Below are 16064 nucleotides of genomic sequence, written 5' to 3' on the forward strand. Positions count from 1 at the left end.
AATTGTTCTCGTCCCCCTATGGACTGTTGCAGCTTGTCTGTCTTTCTCGCTTCTTTAGGGAAGACATAACCTATCGCCTCCCCGAGTTGGACCAGCGCTGTTCCGACGAGGAGAATGTCGATTCCGAGACGTCGGTTAGCACAGAAAGCTTGTTAGAAGAGCGTGTGGGGTGTCGTGACCCCAAAGGTCAGTATTAAGGTATTGTGCAGTTTTTCCCACCCCTCTCCAATCACTCCAATCATGTTTTTAATAGGAAAGTGAACATAAGAACAAGGGGACACAATCTGAAGTTAGTTGGGGGAAAGATCAAAAGCAATGTGAGAAAATATTATTTTACTGAAAAAGTAGTAGATCCTTGGAACAAACGTCCAGCAGACGTGGTTGGTAAATCCACAGTAACTGAATTTAAACATGCCTGGGATAAACATATATCCATCCTAAGATAAAATACAGGAAATAGTATAAGGGCAGACTAGATGGACCATGAGGTCTTTTTCTGCCATCAGTCTATGTTTCTATTCCCTTGGTGGCCTTGCTGGTCATCCCGGCACAGGTCTTTTCTGCAATTTTCTACCCCAAGAGCAAAAAAAGAGAACCCTTTGCCCCAGGTCTCTTACCCAAGCGCTCTCCTTCTCTTTAAGATAATTCATTTATTGGATTTATATGCCGCCCCTCTCCGAAAACTCGGGGCGGCATATAAAATAGAGGAAATAGTATAAGGGCAGACTAGATGGACCATGAGGTCTTTTTCTGCCGTCAATCTTCTATGTTTCTATGTTTAAAGGAAGCAAAGAGCCTGCAGCACAACGCACCAGCCTCTCCGCCAAAGAAGAGACTGGATCACCGAAGACAACGCCGTTTTCCGCCACGGTAGATCCGGTTCCTCCTCGCCTACCCACCCCATGTGGTCCATCCTCTTTGCTTCTGCTCAAGGGCCCAGGGGATGCCCACAGCCAAGGCCAAACTGTCCTCCAGGACTGAGAAGCCAACAGACCTGCTTCCCTCCCTGCTCCAAAAACAGCCTCTCTCGAAGGATGAACTGCTCACTGGAATCTACCCAAGAACAGTCATCTCAAAAGTATATAAAGAGGAGCGTCAGGCTCAGTGAAGGTCAAAAAGGGTTAAGTGGCAGTCCTGTTTTGGGAGCTGTTACATAACGCTGCCCTATTCCAAACCCAGTCAAGTCCAGTATTTAAAAGTTCTGCTCATCGGTCAAGAATTTGCACCAGGGCTTTTGGTCATTATTGAATCTGGGAAACAAATTGGTGCTTCTCCGGTCTGATCAAAGGTGGATCAATAGTTACAGCTCTGAACCAACCTCCACTTTATGAGGCAAGGCTTGAAGTTCCCTTCTCTGCCCAGCAGTTCAGTCAAACCTGGCTTCCTTTCCGTCTGCTCGCAACAGGCTCTGAATAGGACCAAACGGAGAATCAAAGCACTCAATAACTCTCGTTTCTGCTTTAAGTGTCTCTCTCGGATGACGACAACTTCCAATTGGTTTACAAGAACTTTAAATGTGTGTAGTAAGCGTTTAATGGAGACCAAAAATTGTATCAATGTTTATATTAAAACTGCACTTTTTTTGGGGAAAAGAAGGCATTGGGAATTATTCCTGACAGCACCTCCTGTTTTGGTATCCTATAGTAGGCAGGATGGGACCAGATCTGTCACTGTAACTGCTGAGATTAGTTTGACCTGTTGGAGTTTTAAGTTAGGCTGTGTAGAATCAAACACGCTCTTCTGAGAGGCCAGGGCTGTCAAACTCCCAGTCCGGATGAGTCATGCGCTGTCCATGCCCATTTTAGCAAATACATCACATGACAACACCAAGACGTGATAGACCCTTTGAGGAAGCTCAGGTGGAGCAGGATTGAAAATCTGAGTTCCTTTTTCTGTACATTCACCCATAAATGAAAATTCAGATGGAGTAGCCTTCTACTATTGTTAGGATTTCATAATAAACATGGCATCGGACCAGAATATCTCCGGGACCGCCTTCTGCCGCACGAATCGCAGCGACCGGTTAGGTCCCACAGAGTTGGCCTTCTCCAGGTCCCATCGACTAAGCAATGTCGTTTGGTGGGACCCAGGAGAAGAGCCTTCTCTGTGGCGGCCCCGACCCTCTGGAACCAGCTCCCCCCAGATATCAGAGTTGCCCCCACTCTCCTTGCCTTTCGCGAGCTCCTTAAAACCTACCTCTGTTGTCAGGCATGGGGGAATTGAAATTTCACTTCCCCCTAGGCTTATAGAATTTATACATGGTATGCTTGTATGTATGAGTGGTTCTTTAAATTGGAGTTTTTAAGATTATTTTTAATATTAGATTTGTTTTCATTGTCTTTTCATTGTTGTTAGCCGCCCCGAGTCTTCGGAGAGGGGCGGCATACAAATCTAATAAATATAAAATAAGATAGATAGATAGATAGATAGATAGATAGATAGATAGATAGATAGATAGATAGATAGATAGATAGATAGATAGATAGATAGATAGATAGATGATAGATAGGAGCAGAAGGATAAAGGAACCAAGGCATTTTCCTGCCTTCCTTCTAAAGATGAGATGTCATCTCCTAAACACTACAGACATAAGACATGCCTTTCTGTACAATTACAATTTATTTATTTTCAAAAGCAGCAGTAGCCCACTTAACAAACCTGAGCATAACTAGTTATGACTGTACAGAGTAAAGACAAAAAAAATTACATTAAAAGCAGGAGAAAGGTAGGTTTTAAATAGGAAAAAAAAGTAAAGAAATGCAAAGAAAGTTAATTTAAATTAATCATTTTAAATGGTAATCAATTTCCACTCCCTTTTAACTGATGCTCAGTTGTCAACACCTTTGTTTGAACTGAAAGGAGGCATTGGAAGGAAGGAAGTTGGAGGGGAACCGAGCACATATAAGACAAAGTCTTTCAAACCTGGTTTAAGAATGGTGTAGTCAGAATCCCTGACATTTTTCACCTGACGGATGTAAGCCGCAAGCAAGGCGGTGACTTCTATCCGAAGCTTGTTATTTTGAGAAATAAGCCAAGGACTAGGTTCAGATGCAATGCTCAACAATTCATAGACTGGGGGCTAAAGACATTTGGCTTTTTCTGCCAAAGGGAGTAACTAGAAACAAACAGCCAAATGCATCCACGCTCTTGCTCATTCTGGACAAGCTAGAATGAGATGAATCCTGGCCTAAATTTAACACACGGTTGTCCCAGATGCCTCCTTTCATGGTGGGGTGGGGAATGCACATATTTAGAAGAAGAAGAAAAACTCCACGCAAATGCTGTTTTTCAGGAGGGAAATAATAAAGTCAGCTTAATCAACTTCACAGTGGGGAAAACAGAGAGTTCTCCACTTCTGGTGTCAACTTCGGGTGGAATGCGGGAAGAGGAACACCAAAGTCTGGGGAGGAAAAAAACAAAAGAAAAAAAGGCAGTTTAATATAGTTGAACTACAAAGAATCGAACTGGAGAGGCAAATGCCGAGTCACAAAAAAGAAGGGCGTATTTCTTTCAGGATTAAAGGAGAACCATTGAGTTAAAATATCACGTGACAGCCCCTCTTCCCACCCCTCACGGATTTAAAATAAGTTTAGTCATGTTGAAGGTCTCAGGAAGTTCCTTTTACAAAATGGAAACCCTTAAAATAGCCGGAGAAATTATTACATACACACAGTGGTACCTCTACCTACAAACGCCTCTACTTATGAACTTTTCTAGATAAAGAACCGGGTGTTCAAGATTTTTTTGTCTCAAGAACCATTTTCCACTTACAAACCCTAGCCTCTGAAACTGTAACCGGAAAAGGCAGAGAGAAGCCTCCATGGGGCCTCTCTAGGAATCTCCTAGGAGGAAACAGAGCCGGAAAAGGCAGAGAGAAGCCTCCACAGGGCCTCTCTGGGAATCTCCTGGGAGGAAACAGGGCCAGAAAAGATGGGGAGAAGCCTCTGTTGGGCCTCTAGGAATCTCCTGGGAGGAAACAGAGTCGGAAAAGGCAGGGAGAAGCCTCCGTGGGGCCTCTCTAGGTTTCTCCTGGGAGGAAACAGGGCCTCCACCCTCCTTGGAGTTTCGCCAATCACACGCATTATTTGCTTTTACATTGATTCCTATGGGAAAAATTGCTGCTTCTTACAAACTTTTCTACTTAAGAACCTGGTCACGGAACGAATTAAGTTCGTAAGTAGAGGTACCACTGTACTTGTCACATCTGATAACAATTGCATGTCAAAGCTGAGTGGGGACCCCCAGTATTAATGATTTTTAAACTCCTTCCTGTATCTGTAAATCAGTCTAAGGAACGTTGCAATAATGAGGGGATGTAAGACTTGGAATTAGTCTTTCCATAACAAGAAGGAAACGGGAATCTCCAATGGATTCCCCCCCTCCCCTCTTTCCAAAATTTCATGACCAAGATTCCCCGGGGCTGTTGGCACTCACCCATTTCCGCATCCAAGCGACTGGTTAGAGAGGGATTTTTGCGGTGGTCCTCCGTATGCCGGGTCATCTCTCCCCGAGAGGCTGTGGAATAGGGGCACTGTAAGCAATTGTAGCGACCTCGGGTGTGTTCCCATACAATGCGGCTGTTGGAGGAGTGTCCTGCAATGGAAAGAAGAAGCTGAAAGTCCTGCCAACCGGTCAGTTCCCTAAGTCCCGGGCAATGGCAGGTCTAGCTGCTCTTCTGAAAAGGACCCATTGGGTCAGGGCTAGGCAAAGTTGGCTCTTCTATGACATGTGGACTTTAACTCCCAGAATTCCTGAGCCAATCATGCTAGCCCAGGAATTCTGGGAGTTAAAGTCCACATGTCATAGAAGAGCCAACTTTGCCTACTCCTGGGCTTAGATCAATGATGGAGAACCTTTTTTGGTTCGCCTGCCAAAAGGGTGTATGTGGGTGTGCTAGCATGCACTCATGTGCCACACTCCTTCCCCCCCCGGCATGCACACCTCCATGTGCCCCCCTCCGCGCATGCACACTGGCCTTTCTGAAGCCTGGTAGGCAGTGGTGGGTTCATATCAGTGTGGTCCAGAGAGTCGTACTAGATGAACCCCAGTCACTCATGCCCTCATCACCTCGAGATTCGACTACTGTAATGCTCTCTACATGGGGCTGTCTTTGAAAAGTGTTCGGAAACTTCAGATCGTGCAGAATGCAGCTGCGAGAGCAATCATGGGCGTCCCCAGGTATGCCCATGTTACACCAACACTCTGCTGTCTGCATTGGTTGCCGATCAGTTTCCGGTCACAATTCAAAGTGTTGGTCATGACCTATAAAGCCCTTCATGGCATCGGACCAGAATATCTCCTGGACCGCCTTCTGCCGCATGGATCCCAGTGACCGATTAGGACCCACAGAGTTGGCCTTCTACGGGTCCCGTCGACTAAACAATGTCGTCTGGCGGGTCCCAGGGGAAGAGCCTTCTCTGTGGCGGCCCCAACTCTCTGGAACCAGCTCCCCCCTGAGATTAGAACTGCCCCCACCCTCCTTGCCTTCCTTAAACTCCTTAAAACCCACCTCTGCCGTCAGGCATGGGGGAATTGAGGTATTCCCCCCTCCCCTGGGCCTATACAATTTATGTATGGTATGTCTGTGTGAATGTCTGGTTTAATAATGGGTTTTTTTAATTTTTTTAAAAAATTATTAGATTTGTTGCGAATTGTTCTATTGTATGTTGTGAGCCGCCCCGAGTCTACGGAGAGGGGCGGCATACAAATCTAATAAATAAATAAATAAATTTTGGGTGATTTTCTTTCCCCTGGCATCTCCGTGTCAGAAGAAGCCCTCCCGCCCCTTCCCTCTCGTCTTAATGCTGACCTTTAAACTTTATCTGAAGCACAGTTGAGGGCTTCCTCCACAGAGACCCCGGGGGGGGGGGATCACCCAAAATCAATGGGTTCATACCTGTATGGCTCTACCCCACCAACACTGCTGTGAGGTTAAAAAAAATGCCCAAATGGGGCAAACCGGAAGTGTGTTTTTCCAAACTTCTGTTGGGGGGTTTTTTTTTGTGCCTCCGAAGTGTCCGGAGGAGAAAATGGCCTTTCCAAAGGCCGAAAATCAGCTGGCCAGTGTGTGGATGTGCACTGGAGCTGAAACATAGAAACGTCTCCCATGCTCTCCCATATGGTTCCATGTGCCACCTGTGGCATGCAGGCCATATGTTCACCAATCGCGAGCTTAGATGAATTGTGCATGTGTTGTCTTTGAGAAATTGTAAAGAACTGGTAGAGAATAAGAGGAAAAGAAAAGGTATCTTCAAAACAAGAACATTCAGAAAATTACAGATCCTGACAGCTGGGGAGATTCTAGAGCAGACCATAAATGATCTGGAAGTGCTCCTGAAACAGCTGTTCAACCAACATGGATGTGTAAAAAATAACGTTCTTTAGTAAATTATGGGAATATAGGGGATGTAATAGAGCTTGATTTCAGTGATAATTTGACAGAGTATTCCATTACAGTGTTCACTCGATTTCCGCTGGGGATGCGTTCCAAGACCACCCGCGAAAGTCGAATTTCCGCGCAGTAGAGATGCGGAAGTAAATACACCATTTTTGGCTATGGACAGTATCACAAGCCTTCCCTTAACACTTTAAACCCCTAAATTACCATTTCCCATTCCCTTAACAACCATTTACTCACCATTATTACTGGTACTCACCATTGAATAAGACACTTAGTGATCCTGATATTTATAAACATAATTATTTATTAACAATATTTTTTTTTTGTTATTTATTTGCAAAAATTATTAGTTTGGCGATGACACATGACGTCATCGGGTGGGAAAAACCGTGGTATAGGAAAAAAACCGTGAAGTATTTTTTAATTAATATTTTTTGAAAAACCGTGGTATAGTCTTATTCGCGAAGTTCGAATCCGCGAAAATCGAGGGAACACTGTATATTCTAAACTGGGGAGTGGGATTAGCATGGCAGATAAAGGAATACATAGCCGGCTTGTAAAATTATCCATCAATTGTTTCTACACAGATGAGAGATATAAAATAAAATGCCACCAGCTTCAGTCCCACATCTGTTAAATTCACAACTTAAATAGGGTCGCAAGCAGTGATGACTTACAGTGGCATTTCTTGCACAGAACACCCGCCCAAAAGTAACATAGTAAAATGCTGAGCATCAATGCGCAACTCCGAAAGGGGTTGACACCAACCTGACGTAGAATACATTTAGAGCAGGAACAGCGGAATCGTCTATTACAGTGGTACCTCTACCTACAAACGCCTCTACTTACAAACTTTTCTAGATAAGAACCGGGTGTTCAAGATTTTTTGGCTTCTTCTCAAGAACCATTTTCCACTTACAAACCTGAGCCTCTGAAACTGTAACCGGAAAAGGCGGGGAGAAGTCTCCCTGGGACCTCTGTAGGAATCTCCTGGGAGGAAACAGGGCCGGAAAAGGCAGGGAGAAGCCTCCGCGGGGCCTCTCTAGGAATCTCCTGGGAGGAAACAGGGCCCGAAAAGGCAGGGAGAAGCCTCCGTGGTGCCTCTGTAGGAATCTCCTGGGAGGAAACAGGGCCGGAAAAGGTGGGGAGAAGTCTCCCTGGGACCTCTGTAGGAATCTCCTGGGAGGAAACAGGGCCCCCACCCTCCCTGTGGTTTCCCCAATCGCACACATTATTTGTTTTTATTATTATTTATTATTATTATTTATTAGATTTGTATGCCGCCCCTCTCCGAAGACTCGGGGCGGCTCACAACAATAAAAACAATATTATAACCAAACAAATCTAATATTAAAAGAAGCATATAAAACCCTATCATATATTTAAAAACCAAACAGCATATTCATACCAAACATGAAACAAATTATAAAGAAGCCTGGGGGGAAAGGAATCTCAACTCCCCCATCCCTGGCGGTATAAGTGAGTCTTGAGTAGTTTACGAAAGACAAGGAGGGTGGGGCAGTTCTAATCTCCGGGGGAAGTTGATTCCAGAGGCCCGGGGCCGCCACAGAGAAGGCTCTTCCCCTGGGGCCCGCCAAACGACATTGTTTAGTCGACGGGACCCAGAGAAGGCCAACTCTTTGGGACCTTATCGGCCGCTGGGATTCATGCGGTAGTAAGCAGTTCCGGAGGTACATTTTGCATTGATTCCTATGGGAAAAACTGCTTCTTACAAACTTTTCTAATTAAGAACCTGGTCACGGAACAAATTAAGTTCGTGATTAGATTAGATTAGATTAGATTTATTGGATTTGTATGCCGCCCCTCTCCGCAGACTCGGGGCGGCTCACAACAATAATAAAAACAGTACATAATAAAAATCCAATGCCCACCAATCTAATTACAATTTAAAATTAGTAATTTCCTAAAACAATCCCAATATATATAAAAATCAGGCACACAGTCAATCAATCAACAACACAACATGGGAAAGGGGGAGGTGTTTTAGTTCCCCCAAGCCTGACGGCAGAGGTGGGTCTTAAGGAGTTTACGAAAGGCAGGGAGGGTGGGGGCAATCCTAATCTCAGGGGGGAGCTGGTTCCAGAGGGTCGGGGCCCCCACAGAGAAGGCTCTTCCCCTGGGTCCCCCCAGACAACATTGTTTAGTCGACGGGACCCGGAGAAGGCCCACTCTGTGGGACCTAACCGGTCGCTGGGATTTGTGCGGCAGGAGGCGGTCCCGAAGATATTCTGGTCCGGTGTCATGAAGGGCTTTATAGGTCATAACCAACACTTTGAGGTACCCACGGTATATTGAAAAGCGAAATTCGATAGCTGCTCACCTTGGCTTTTCTTCCACACAGCATTGGAAACAGGGAGGCCTTGGCCTGCTGGCAAAAAAGACCTGAGCCGGTTCTGCACTGCAGCTTGAGGTAAAGCGTAGGACGTAGGGTGCATGTAGGGCACGGAGAGCTTCGCCAGGGAGGGAGGCCCAAAGAGGGATTGCTCCAGCAGAGGGTACGCGGGCGATGTTGGCAAGGGCCCAGGTTCTAAGGGCCCAGGAAGTCCAGCCGAGAGCGAGTCCGTGGCCAGAGGAGAGTCCATTGTGCTGGGGAGGAGAGCTTCTTTCTTCAAGTGCTGTATGACGCGCTCGAGTTTCGGAAGCTCCTCCAGCAATTTCCCCGGGGGCTCTTTTTCCAGGCCAGAGCTAGGTGGGAAGATGGGCTTCTCTGACGTGCTGGCGGTGGTGGTGTTGGCATCAGAACAGCTGTGCAAGTGCTTGAAGAGGGAGCGGTGTGTTCGGAAACGCGACATGCAGTTCTCACATCTGGAGGGAATGAAAACATGGACGGGCTAAACGAAGCACTCAGAGCTGAGGTTCCAACAAGCTCATCGGCTATAGCAGAGGTCTCCAAACTGGGCAGCTTTAAGGTTTGTGGACTTTAATTCTCAGAATTCTGGGAGTTGAAGTCCACAAATCTTAAAGTTGTCAGCTTTGGGGACCCCCCTGAACTACGGAATTCTCAGTCCTTGCTGAGCGCTAGGCCCCATGTTTGCTTATTGAAAAAGATAAGATATCCAGAAAACAAGGACTTTTGGATTTTGGTTGGAACTGGTGAATCACTTCATTTCTATCCTACCATTATAGTTTTTACTAATCACTCAAGGTGGTGAATATATCCAACGTATTTTTCCTCCTCTTATTTTCCCTGCAACAACCCTATGAGGTGGGTTGGGCTAAATCAGTGGTTCTCAATCTTTCTAATGCCACGACACCTTAATACAGTTCCTCATGTTGTGGTGACCCCCAACCATAAGTCTAGCGCCAATTCTCCCAACAGAGCTTTAAGCTGATTGGCAGGAAGGTCAGAGGGACACATCCACTGTAAACACCTGATTGGTCAGGTTGTAAAAACATGTTCCAAGGCGCCAGAATAGAAGCTTTAGTTCCTAACGCCATGGGAAATTTGTCTTTTCCCAGAGTCTTAGGCGACCCCAGTGAAACGGTCTTTTGACCACCACCCCCCAAAGGGGTCCCGACCCCAGGTTGAGAACCACTCGGCTAAGAGAAAGTGGCCCAAAGACACCCAGGTGGCTTTCATGGCTAAGGTGGGACTTGAACTCCCCTTTTGCTTTCTAGCTAGTACCTGAACTACTAGACCAAATTGGTATTCAGAAACTGCTGTCCTGGGCCTAAGTGAAAATGGGAAGGGGGCTTGAAAAATTGTGAACATAAGTGAGAGGAGAACAGGGATCTGAAAAGATCTTTTCACTGAAGACATAATAGTCTTGTAAACCTAAAGTAGCTCTTATACTTATCCTAGGCTGTGAATTATCACTACATTTAAATCTCAGCTGCGCAAGCGATAGCATATTACTCTAACTCTGTACAAGTTGCATTGGTTACCAGTCAGTTTCCGGACACAATTCAAGGTGCTGGTTATCACCTTTAAAGTCCTACATTGCTCAGGACCAGACTACTTACAGGACCATCTCCTGCTTCGTACCTCTCAATGGCCATTAAGGGCCCACAGAGCTGGCCTCCGGCCCCTGTCCGCCAAACAATGCCAGCTGGCTGGGCCATGGGGAAGGGCCTTCTCTGTGGTGGCTCAAACCCTTTGGCATCAACTGCCTCCGGAGATCTGTACTATCCCCACCCTACCAGTCTTCTGGAAAGCCCTTAAGACCTGGCTTTTCCGGCAGACCTGGGACTAGGCATGACTGAGTGTATGCTTGGTTTTAGGATTATTTATGTATTTTATACTACAATTTGCTGTTTTTATTGTTGTTACACTTTTATACTGTGTTTTAGTTGTTGTGACTACTGTAAGCCACCCAGATTCCTGCTGGAGTTGGGCGGCATATAAATATCACAACATAAATAAAATGAATAAATAAATAGATTTGCTCTCTATTGGCTGCATAGCTAGAGGTATAACAAGCAGGAAGAGGGAGATTATGATCCCGCTGTATAGAGCGTTGGTGAGACCACATTTGGAATACTATGTTCAGTTCTGGAGACCTCACCTACAAAAAGATACTGACAAAATTGAACGGGTCCAAAGATGGGCTACAAGAATGGTGGAAGGTCTTAAGCATAAAACGTATCAGGAAAGACTTCATGAACTCAATCTGTATAGTCTGGAGGACAGAAGGAAAAGGGGGGACATGATCGAAACATTTAAATATGTTAAAGGGTTAAATAAGGTCCAGGAGGGAAGTGTTTTTAATAGGAAAGTGAACACAACAACAAGGGGACACAATCTGAAGTTAGTTGGGGGAAAGATCAAAAGCAATGTGAGAAAATATTATTTTACTGAAAGAGTAGTAGATCCTTGGAACAAACTTCCAGCAGACGTGGTTGGTAAATCCACAGTAACTGAATTTAAACATGCCTGGGATAAACATAGATCCATCCTAAGATAAAATACAGGAAATAGTATAAGGGCAGACTAGATGGACCATGAGGTCCTTTTCTGCCGTCAGTCTTCTATGTTTCTATGTTCTATTACATCCTTCCTCGGAATCCCCTTCAGAGTCGCATAGATGTTTCTCCTAGCAATCGTTCTATAATGCAGTTTAAGCCGACAGTGAAGTGTCCCAGATTCAGTTGCCAAGTTTTATATTTCACTGGGGATTCAAAGAGACGAGAAAGAGAAGAGCTAATGGGAGAGAGGCCTATTTAATTTTGACCTGGTTTTCATTAAGCACACTTCACTCCAACCCCTTTCCAGAATTTGTTAAAAACATAGAAACATAGAAGACTGACGGCAGAAAAAGACCTCCTGGTCCATCTAGTCTGCCCTTATACTATTTCCTGTATTTTATCTTACAATGGATATATGTTTATTCCAGGCATGTTTAAATTCAGTTGCTGTGGATTTACCAACCACGTCTGCTGGAAGTTTGTTCCAAGGATCTACTACTCTTTCAGTGAAATAATATTTTCTCACGTTGCTTTTGATCTTTCCCCCAACTAACTTCAGATTGTGCCCCCTTGTTCTTGTGTTCACTTTCCTATTAAAAATACTTCCCTCCTGAACCTTATTTAACCCTTTAACATATTTAAATGTTTCGATCATGTCCCTCCTTTCCCTTCTGTCCTCCAGACTATACAGATTGAGTTCATGAAGTCTTTCCTGATACGTTTTATGCTTAAGACCTTCCACCATTCTTGTAGCCCGTCTTTGGACCCGTTCAATTTTGTCAATATCTTTTTGCAGGTGAGGTCTCCATAACTGAACACAGTACTGTATTCCAAATGTGGTCTCACTAGGGCTCTATACAGCAGGGCCACAATCTCCCTCTTCCTGCTTGTTATACCTCTAGCTATACAGCCAAGCATCCTACTTGCTTTTCCTACCGACCGACCACACTGCTCACCCATTTTGAGACTGTCAGAAAAAAAAATATACATGTTTAACCACGACAAAACGAAGGAGGGTCTTACTTGAAGTAGCGGTTGGGCTTGTAATGCACCTTCATGTGACCCATCAAGTCTTGCATGTTGGGGAACGATTGCACGCAAGCCGGAATGGAACAGCGGAATGTCTTTCCTAAGAGAAACCCAGCAGGTTCAGGGTATCAGTTCATCGATTTATTAAATGTTCCAATAGAAGAGAGTTCTCTGTAACTGTAGCTGAGGTCGAATTATAGAATCCTTGGCGCTTTCTGAGCTTGGTTGTTTGCTTGCAGGCGTTTCATTATCCAGCTGGGTAAAATCATCAGTACAGAGGAGTGGGGGGGGGGGTTTCTCCCCATTTAGACAAACTGAAATTTCCCAGCAAGGCAAATCCAACATTCCTCTGCACTGATGATGTTACCTAGTTGGGTGATGAAATGTCTGCAAGCAAACAATCAAGCTCAGAAAGCAGCAGAGATTCCACATTTATTAAATGTTTTTAAACCATCTGATTCCCAACAGCTCTGGGCAATTTACAAAATGTAAAAGAAAGACCCATTGAAAAAAATGAGGAGGGGGGAGAGAGAGGAGAGGGGGAGAGATAGAGAGGAGAGGGGGAGAGAGAAAGAGAGAGGACAGAGAAGAGAAAAAGGAGAGAGAGAGAGGAGAGCCGGGGGAGAAAGGAGAGGAGAGAAAGGGGTGAGGAGAGAGAAAGAGAGGAGAAAAAGAAGAGAAAGAGGAGAGAGGAAAGAAGGGGAAGAAAGGAGAGAAGAGAGAAAGGGGAGAAGAGAAAGAAAGAGAAAGAGGAGAGAGGAAAGACGGGGAAGAAAGGAGAGAGGAGAGAGAAAGAGAGAGGAGAGAAAGAAGAGAAAGAGGAGAGCCGGGGTGGTGCAGCAGGTAGAGTGCAGTCCTGCAGGCCACTGAAGCTGACTGTAGACCTGCAGGTCAGCGGTTCAAATCTCAAGGTTGACTCAGCCGTCCATCCTTCCGAGGTGGGTAAACGAGGACACAGATTATCAGGGCAATAGGCTGGCTCTGTTAAAAAGTGCTATTGATAACATGTTATAAGCCACCCAGAGTCTAAGGAGAAGGACAGCATAAAAATTGAATGAATGAAGAGAGAGAGAGAGAGAGAAAAGAGGGAGATGAGAGAAAAGGGAGAGAAGAAAGAGGGGAGAGAAAGAAGAGAGAGAGAGAGAGAGAGAGGAGAGACATAGGAGAGACGGGGGGGAGGGAGAGGAGAGAAGAGAGACAAAGCAAAGATGGTTTCCACCTAGAAACAAAGGAGGGAGCTTCAATGGTGCTTGCAAAGCCCTGTGTGAACAGCCAAGGCTTTAATTAGAGGAGACTTATTTCCTTCCAGTCCAGTCAGCCTTTTGAGGCAGCCTAGACAAGAATCACCAGTCACAAATACCAACACTTACCTTGATGATAAAGTTACAGTAGCCAAATCTTGCAAGTCTAAAACCACCTCTCTTCTGCCTTAATTTTGGGGTCTCAAAAACTAGGGAGGATCTTTTCTGGGACACTTTCTCAGTCAATCAGAACAGAGCTGGAGGTGTTCTAATCCAACCCCCTGCTCAAGCAGGAGACCTATGCAATTCAATTCCAGTCATGAAGCACCCACAACCTTTGAAACCAAGCTGTTCCACCAATTATCCTCACTGTCAAGACGTTTGTCCTTAAATTCCAGGTTGCTTCTTCCCTTGATTACTTTCCATCCATTGTTTCTTGTCTTACTTTCTGGTGCTTTGGAAAATAGGTGGATCCCCCTCCCCTCTTCCTGTGTGGCAGTGCCTCAAATATCACCCCTTTTTTGAACTCAGATTTCATTTATTAAAGCCTTGTCTAGACTGGGGCTCTTCTCCTTACCTCCCAATTTTATTCCCCCAGTCTTAATTTTGTGGCCAGGCCTTAGGTTGTGGAAGGAGAATTTCAAACAGTTTACAAATATGACCATCCAGCAGATGGCAGCACCTGACTGACGGCTGATTTTCAACAGTAAACAGGATCAGATTTAATATAAGGGCATAGAGCAGTGATGGCGTGACACGCGTAGCCATTTTCAGTGACACGCGGCCGTTAAGGAAGTCAGGTGTCCATTTTTCCAGATGAAGAAATATCGTCGCTTCGCGTTCCCTTTCATTGGGTGAGCCGATTCTTTCCATTAGAACGAAACCTGTTCCTTCCAAAGAGCCTCTTTCTCTCTCTCTCTCCTTCCTTCCTTCCTTCTTCCCTCCCTTCCTCCTTTTGCCTCCTCCTTCCCTCCCGTCTTTTCCCTTCTTTTGAAGTTTGCTCTTTGCTTGCTTTTTCTGTCAAACCTTTGCAAGGATATCTGTCCCAGGCTTCTGGAAATAACCTGCAATTCACGTGAGAATTCGCCGTTTCAGTGAGTCTTTGGGGCAAGGGTGCCCCGCCCTCTCCTGCAGGAGTTTTTTTTTTAAAAAGAGTCCGGGGACTATTCTGCAAAGTGAAAGTAAGACTCAGCAAAGCTTGTTTGTTGACTTGAGGTCAAAGCTTGAGAATCTAGAAAGGTGCCGCTTGGAGAATCAAGAGGAGTGCCACTATGAACAGGAAATTTGGAGTGCCTGGAATCGGTTACCAGACACTTTTAGCACAAAATTATGGTTTTTTTCTCAAGGTGACACACCACCCGAGTTATGCTGGGTTTTTTGGCGAATTTTGACACACCAAGCTCAAAAGGTTGCCCATCACTGGCATAGAGAAATGGGGGGGGGGGGGAAATTTTCCACAAGGGTGACAAGGGCACGGACATATGGTCACCAGAAGTAGAGTTCAACTTGAGGGTGGCTATTTTTAAAAACATGGTGGATTTGTCCATTGAACTCATTCCGCATGTGATTTTATAAATAAACATGTTATTTGTTTATTTATTTATTATTTAGATTTATATGCCGCCCCTCTCCGCAGACTCGGGGCGGCTCACAACAAAGTGAAAAAACAATGTACAACAAATCTAAATTACTCTTTAAAAATATTTAAAAGACCCCATTTTCCAAACACACATGCATACAAACATACCATTCATAAATTGTACATGCCTGGGGGAGATGTCTCAGTTCCCCCATGCCTGACAACAGAGGTGGGTCTTAAGGAGCTTACGAAAGGCAAGGAGAGTAGGGGCAGTTCTAATCTCCGGGGGGAGTTGATTCCAGAGGGCCAGGGCCGCCACAGAGAAGGCTCTTCCCCTGGGGCCCGCCAACCGACATTGTTTAGTCGACGGGACCCGGAGAAGGCCCATTCTGTGGGACCTAATCGGTCGCTGGGATTTGTGCGGCAGAAGGTGGTCCCGGAGATATTCTGGTCCAGTGCCATGAAGGGCTTTAAAGGTCATAACCAACACTTTGAATTGTGACCGGAAGTTGATCGGCAACCAATGCAGACTGCCGAGTGTTGGTAAAACATGGGCATAGCTAGGGAAGCCCATGACTGCTCTCGCAGCTGCATTCTACACGATCTGAAGTTTCCGAACACTTTTCAAAGGTAGCCCCATGTAGAGAGCGTTACAGTACAGTGATCCCCCGGTTATTGCGTCAGGGCTGCTTCATTTTCTCCAGAAGAGAAAAATAACTGTTTCTTCTCCCTTTCTTCTAAAAAAAAATACACCTGAGAGGGCAAAGCAACACACACACACACACACACACAAAAATACATATACATAGACATATACGTATACATATACATAATACACACACACACACACAGTGGTACCTCTACTTAAGAACTTTTCTAGATAAGAATC

General features: G+C 45.2%; 2 protein-coding genes across 11 annotated transcripts in view; one reads left to right on the forward strand and one right to left on the reverse strand.

The window, feature by feature from the left end:
* Positions 1-1592, forward strand: part of MYO9B (myosin IXB) — a 116963-nt gene extending 115371 nt beyond the window's left edge. For 5 of the 7 annotated variants that reach the window (XM_070747748.1, XM_070747766.1, XM_070747740.1 and 2 more), the window contains 2 exons: positions 59-186; positions 785-1592. In XM_070747748.1, the coding sequence (XP_070603849.1) occupies positions 59-186; positions 785-981 (325 nt within the window). In that variant the 3' untranslated portion in view covers positions 982-1592. Of the gene's footprint in view, positions 1-58; positions 199-784 lie in introns of all 7 variants that reach the window. The other 2 variants (XM_070747783.1, XM_070747792.1) reach the window with 1 other exon arrangement.
* Positions 1593-2600: 1008 nt separating this feature from the next.
* ZNF414 (zinc finger protein 414) overlaps positions 2601-16064 on the reverse strand; it is a 49636-nt gene continuing 36172 nt past the window's right edge. For all 4 annotated transcript variants that reach the window (XM_070747815.1, XM_070747805.1, XM_070747837.1 and 1 more), the window contains 4 exons: positions 12350-12455; positions 8742-9226; positions 4435-4593; positions 2601-3400 (listed from right to left, as the gene is read on the reverse strand). In XM_070747815.1, the coding sequence (XP_070603916.1) occupies positions 3324-3400; positions 4435-4593; positions 8742-9226; positions 12350-12455 (827 nt within the window). In that variant the 3' untranslated portion in view covers positions 2601-3323. The remainder of the gene's footprint in view (positions 3401-4434; positions 4594-8741; positions 9227-12349; positions 12456-16064) is intronic.

Source organism: Erythrolamprus reginae, chromosome 1 (genome assembly GCF_031021105.1).
Source record: "Erythrolamprus reginae isolate rEryReg1 chromosome 1, rEryReg1.hap1, whole genome shotgun sequence".
Taxonomy (NCBI): domain Eukaryota; kingdom Metazoa; phylum Chordata; class Lepidosauria; order Squamata; family Dipsadidae; genus Erythrolamprus; species Erythrolamprus reginae.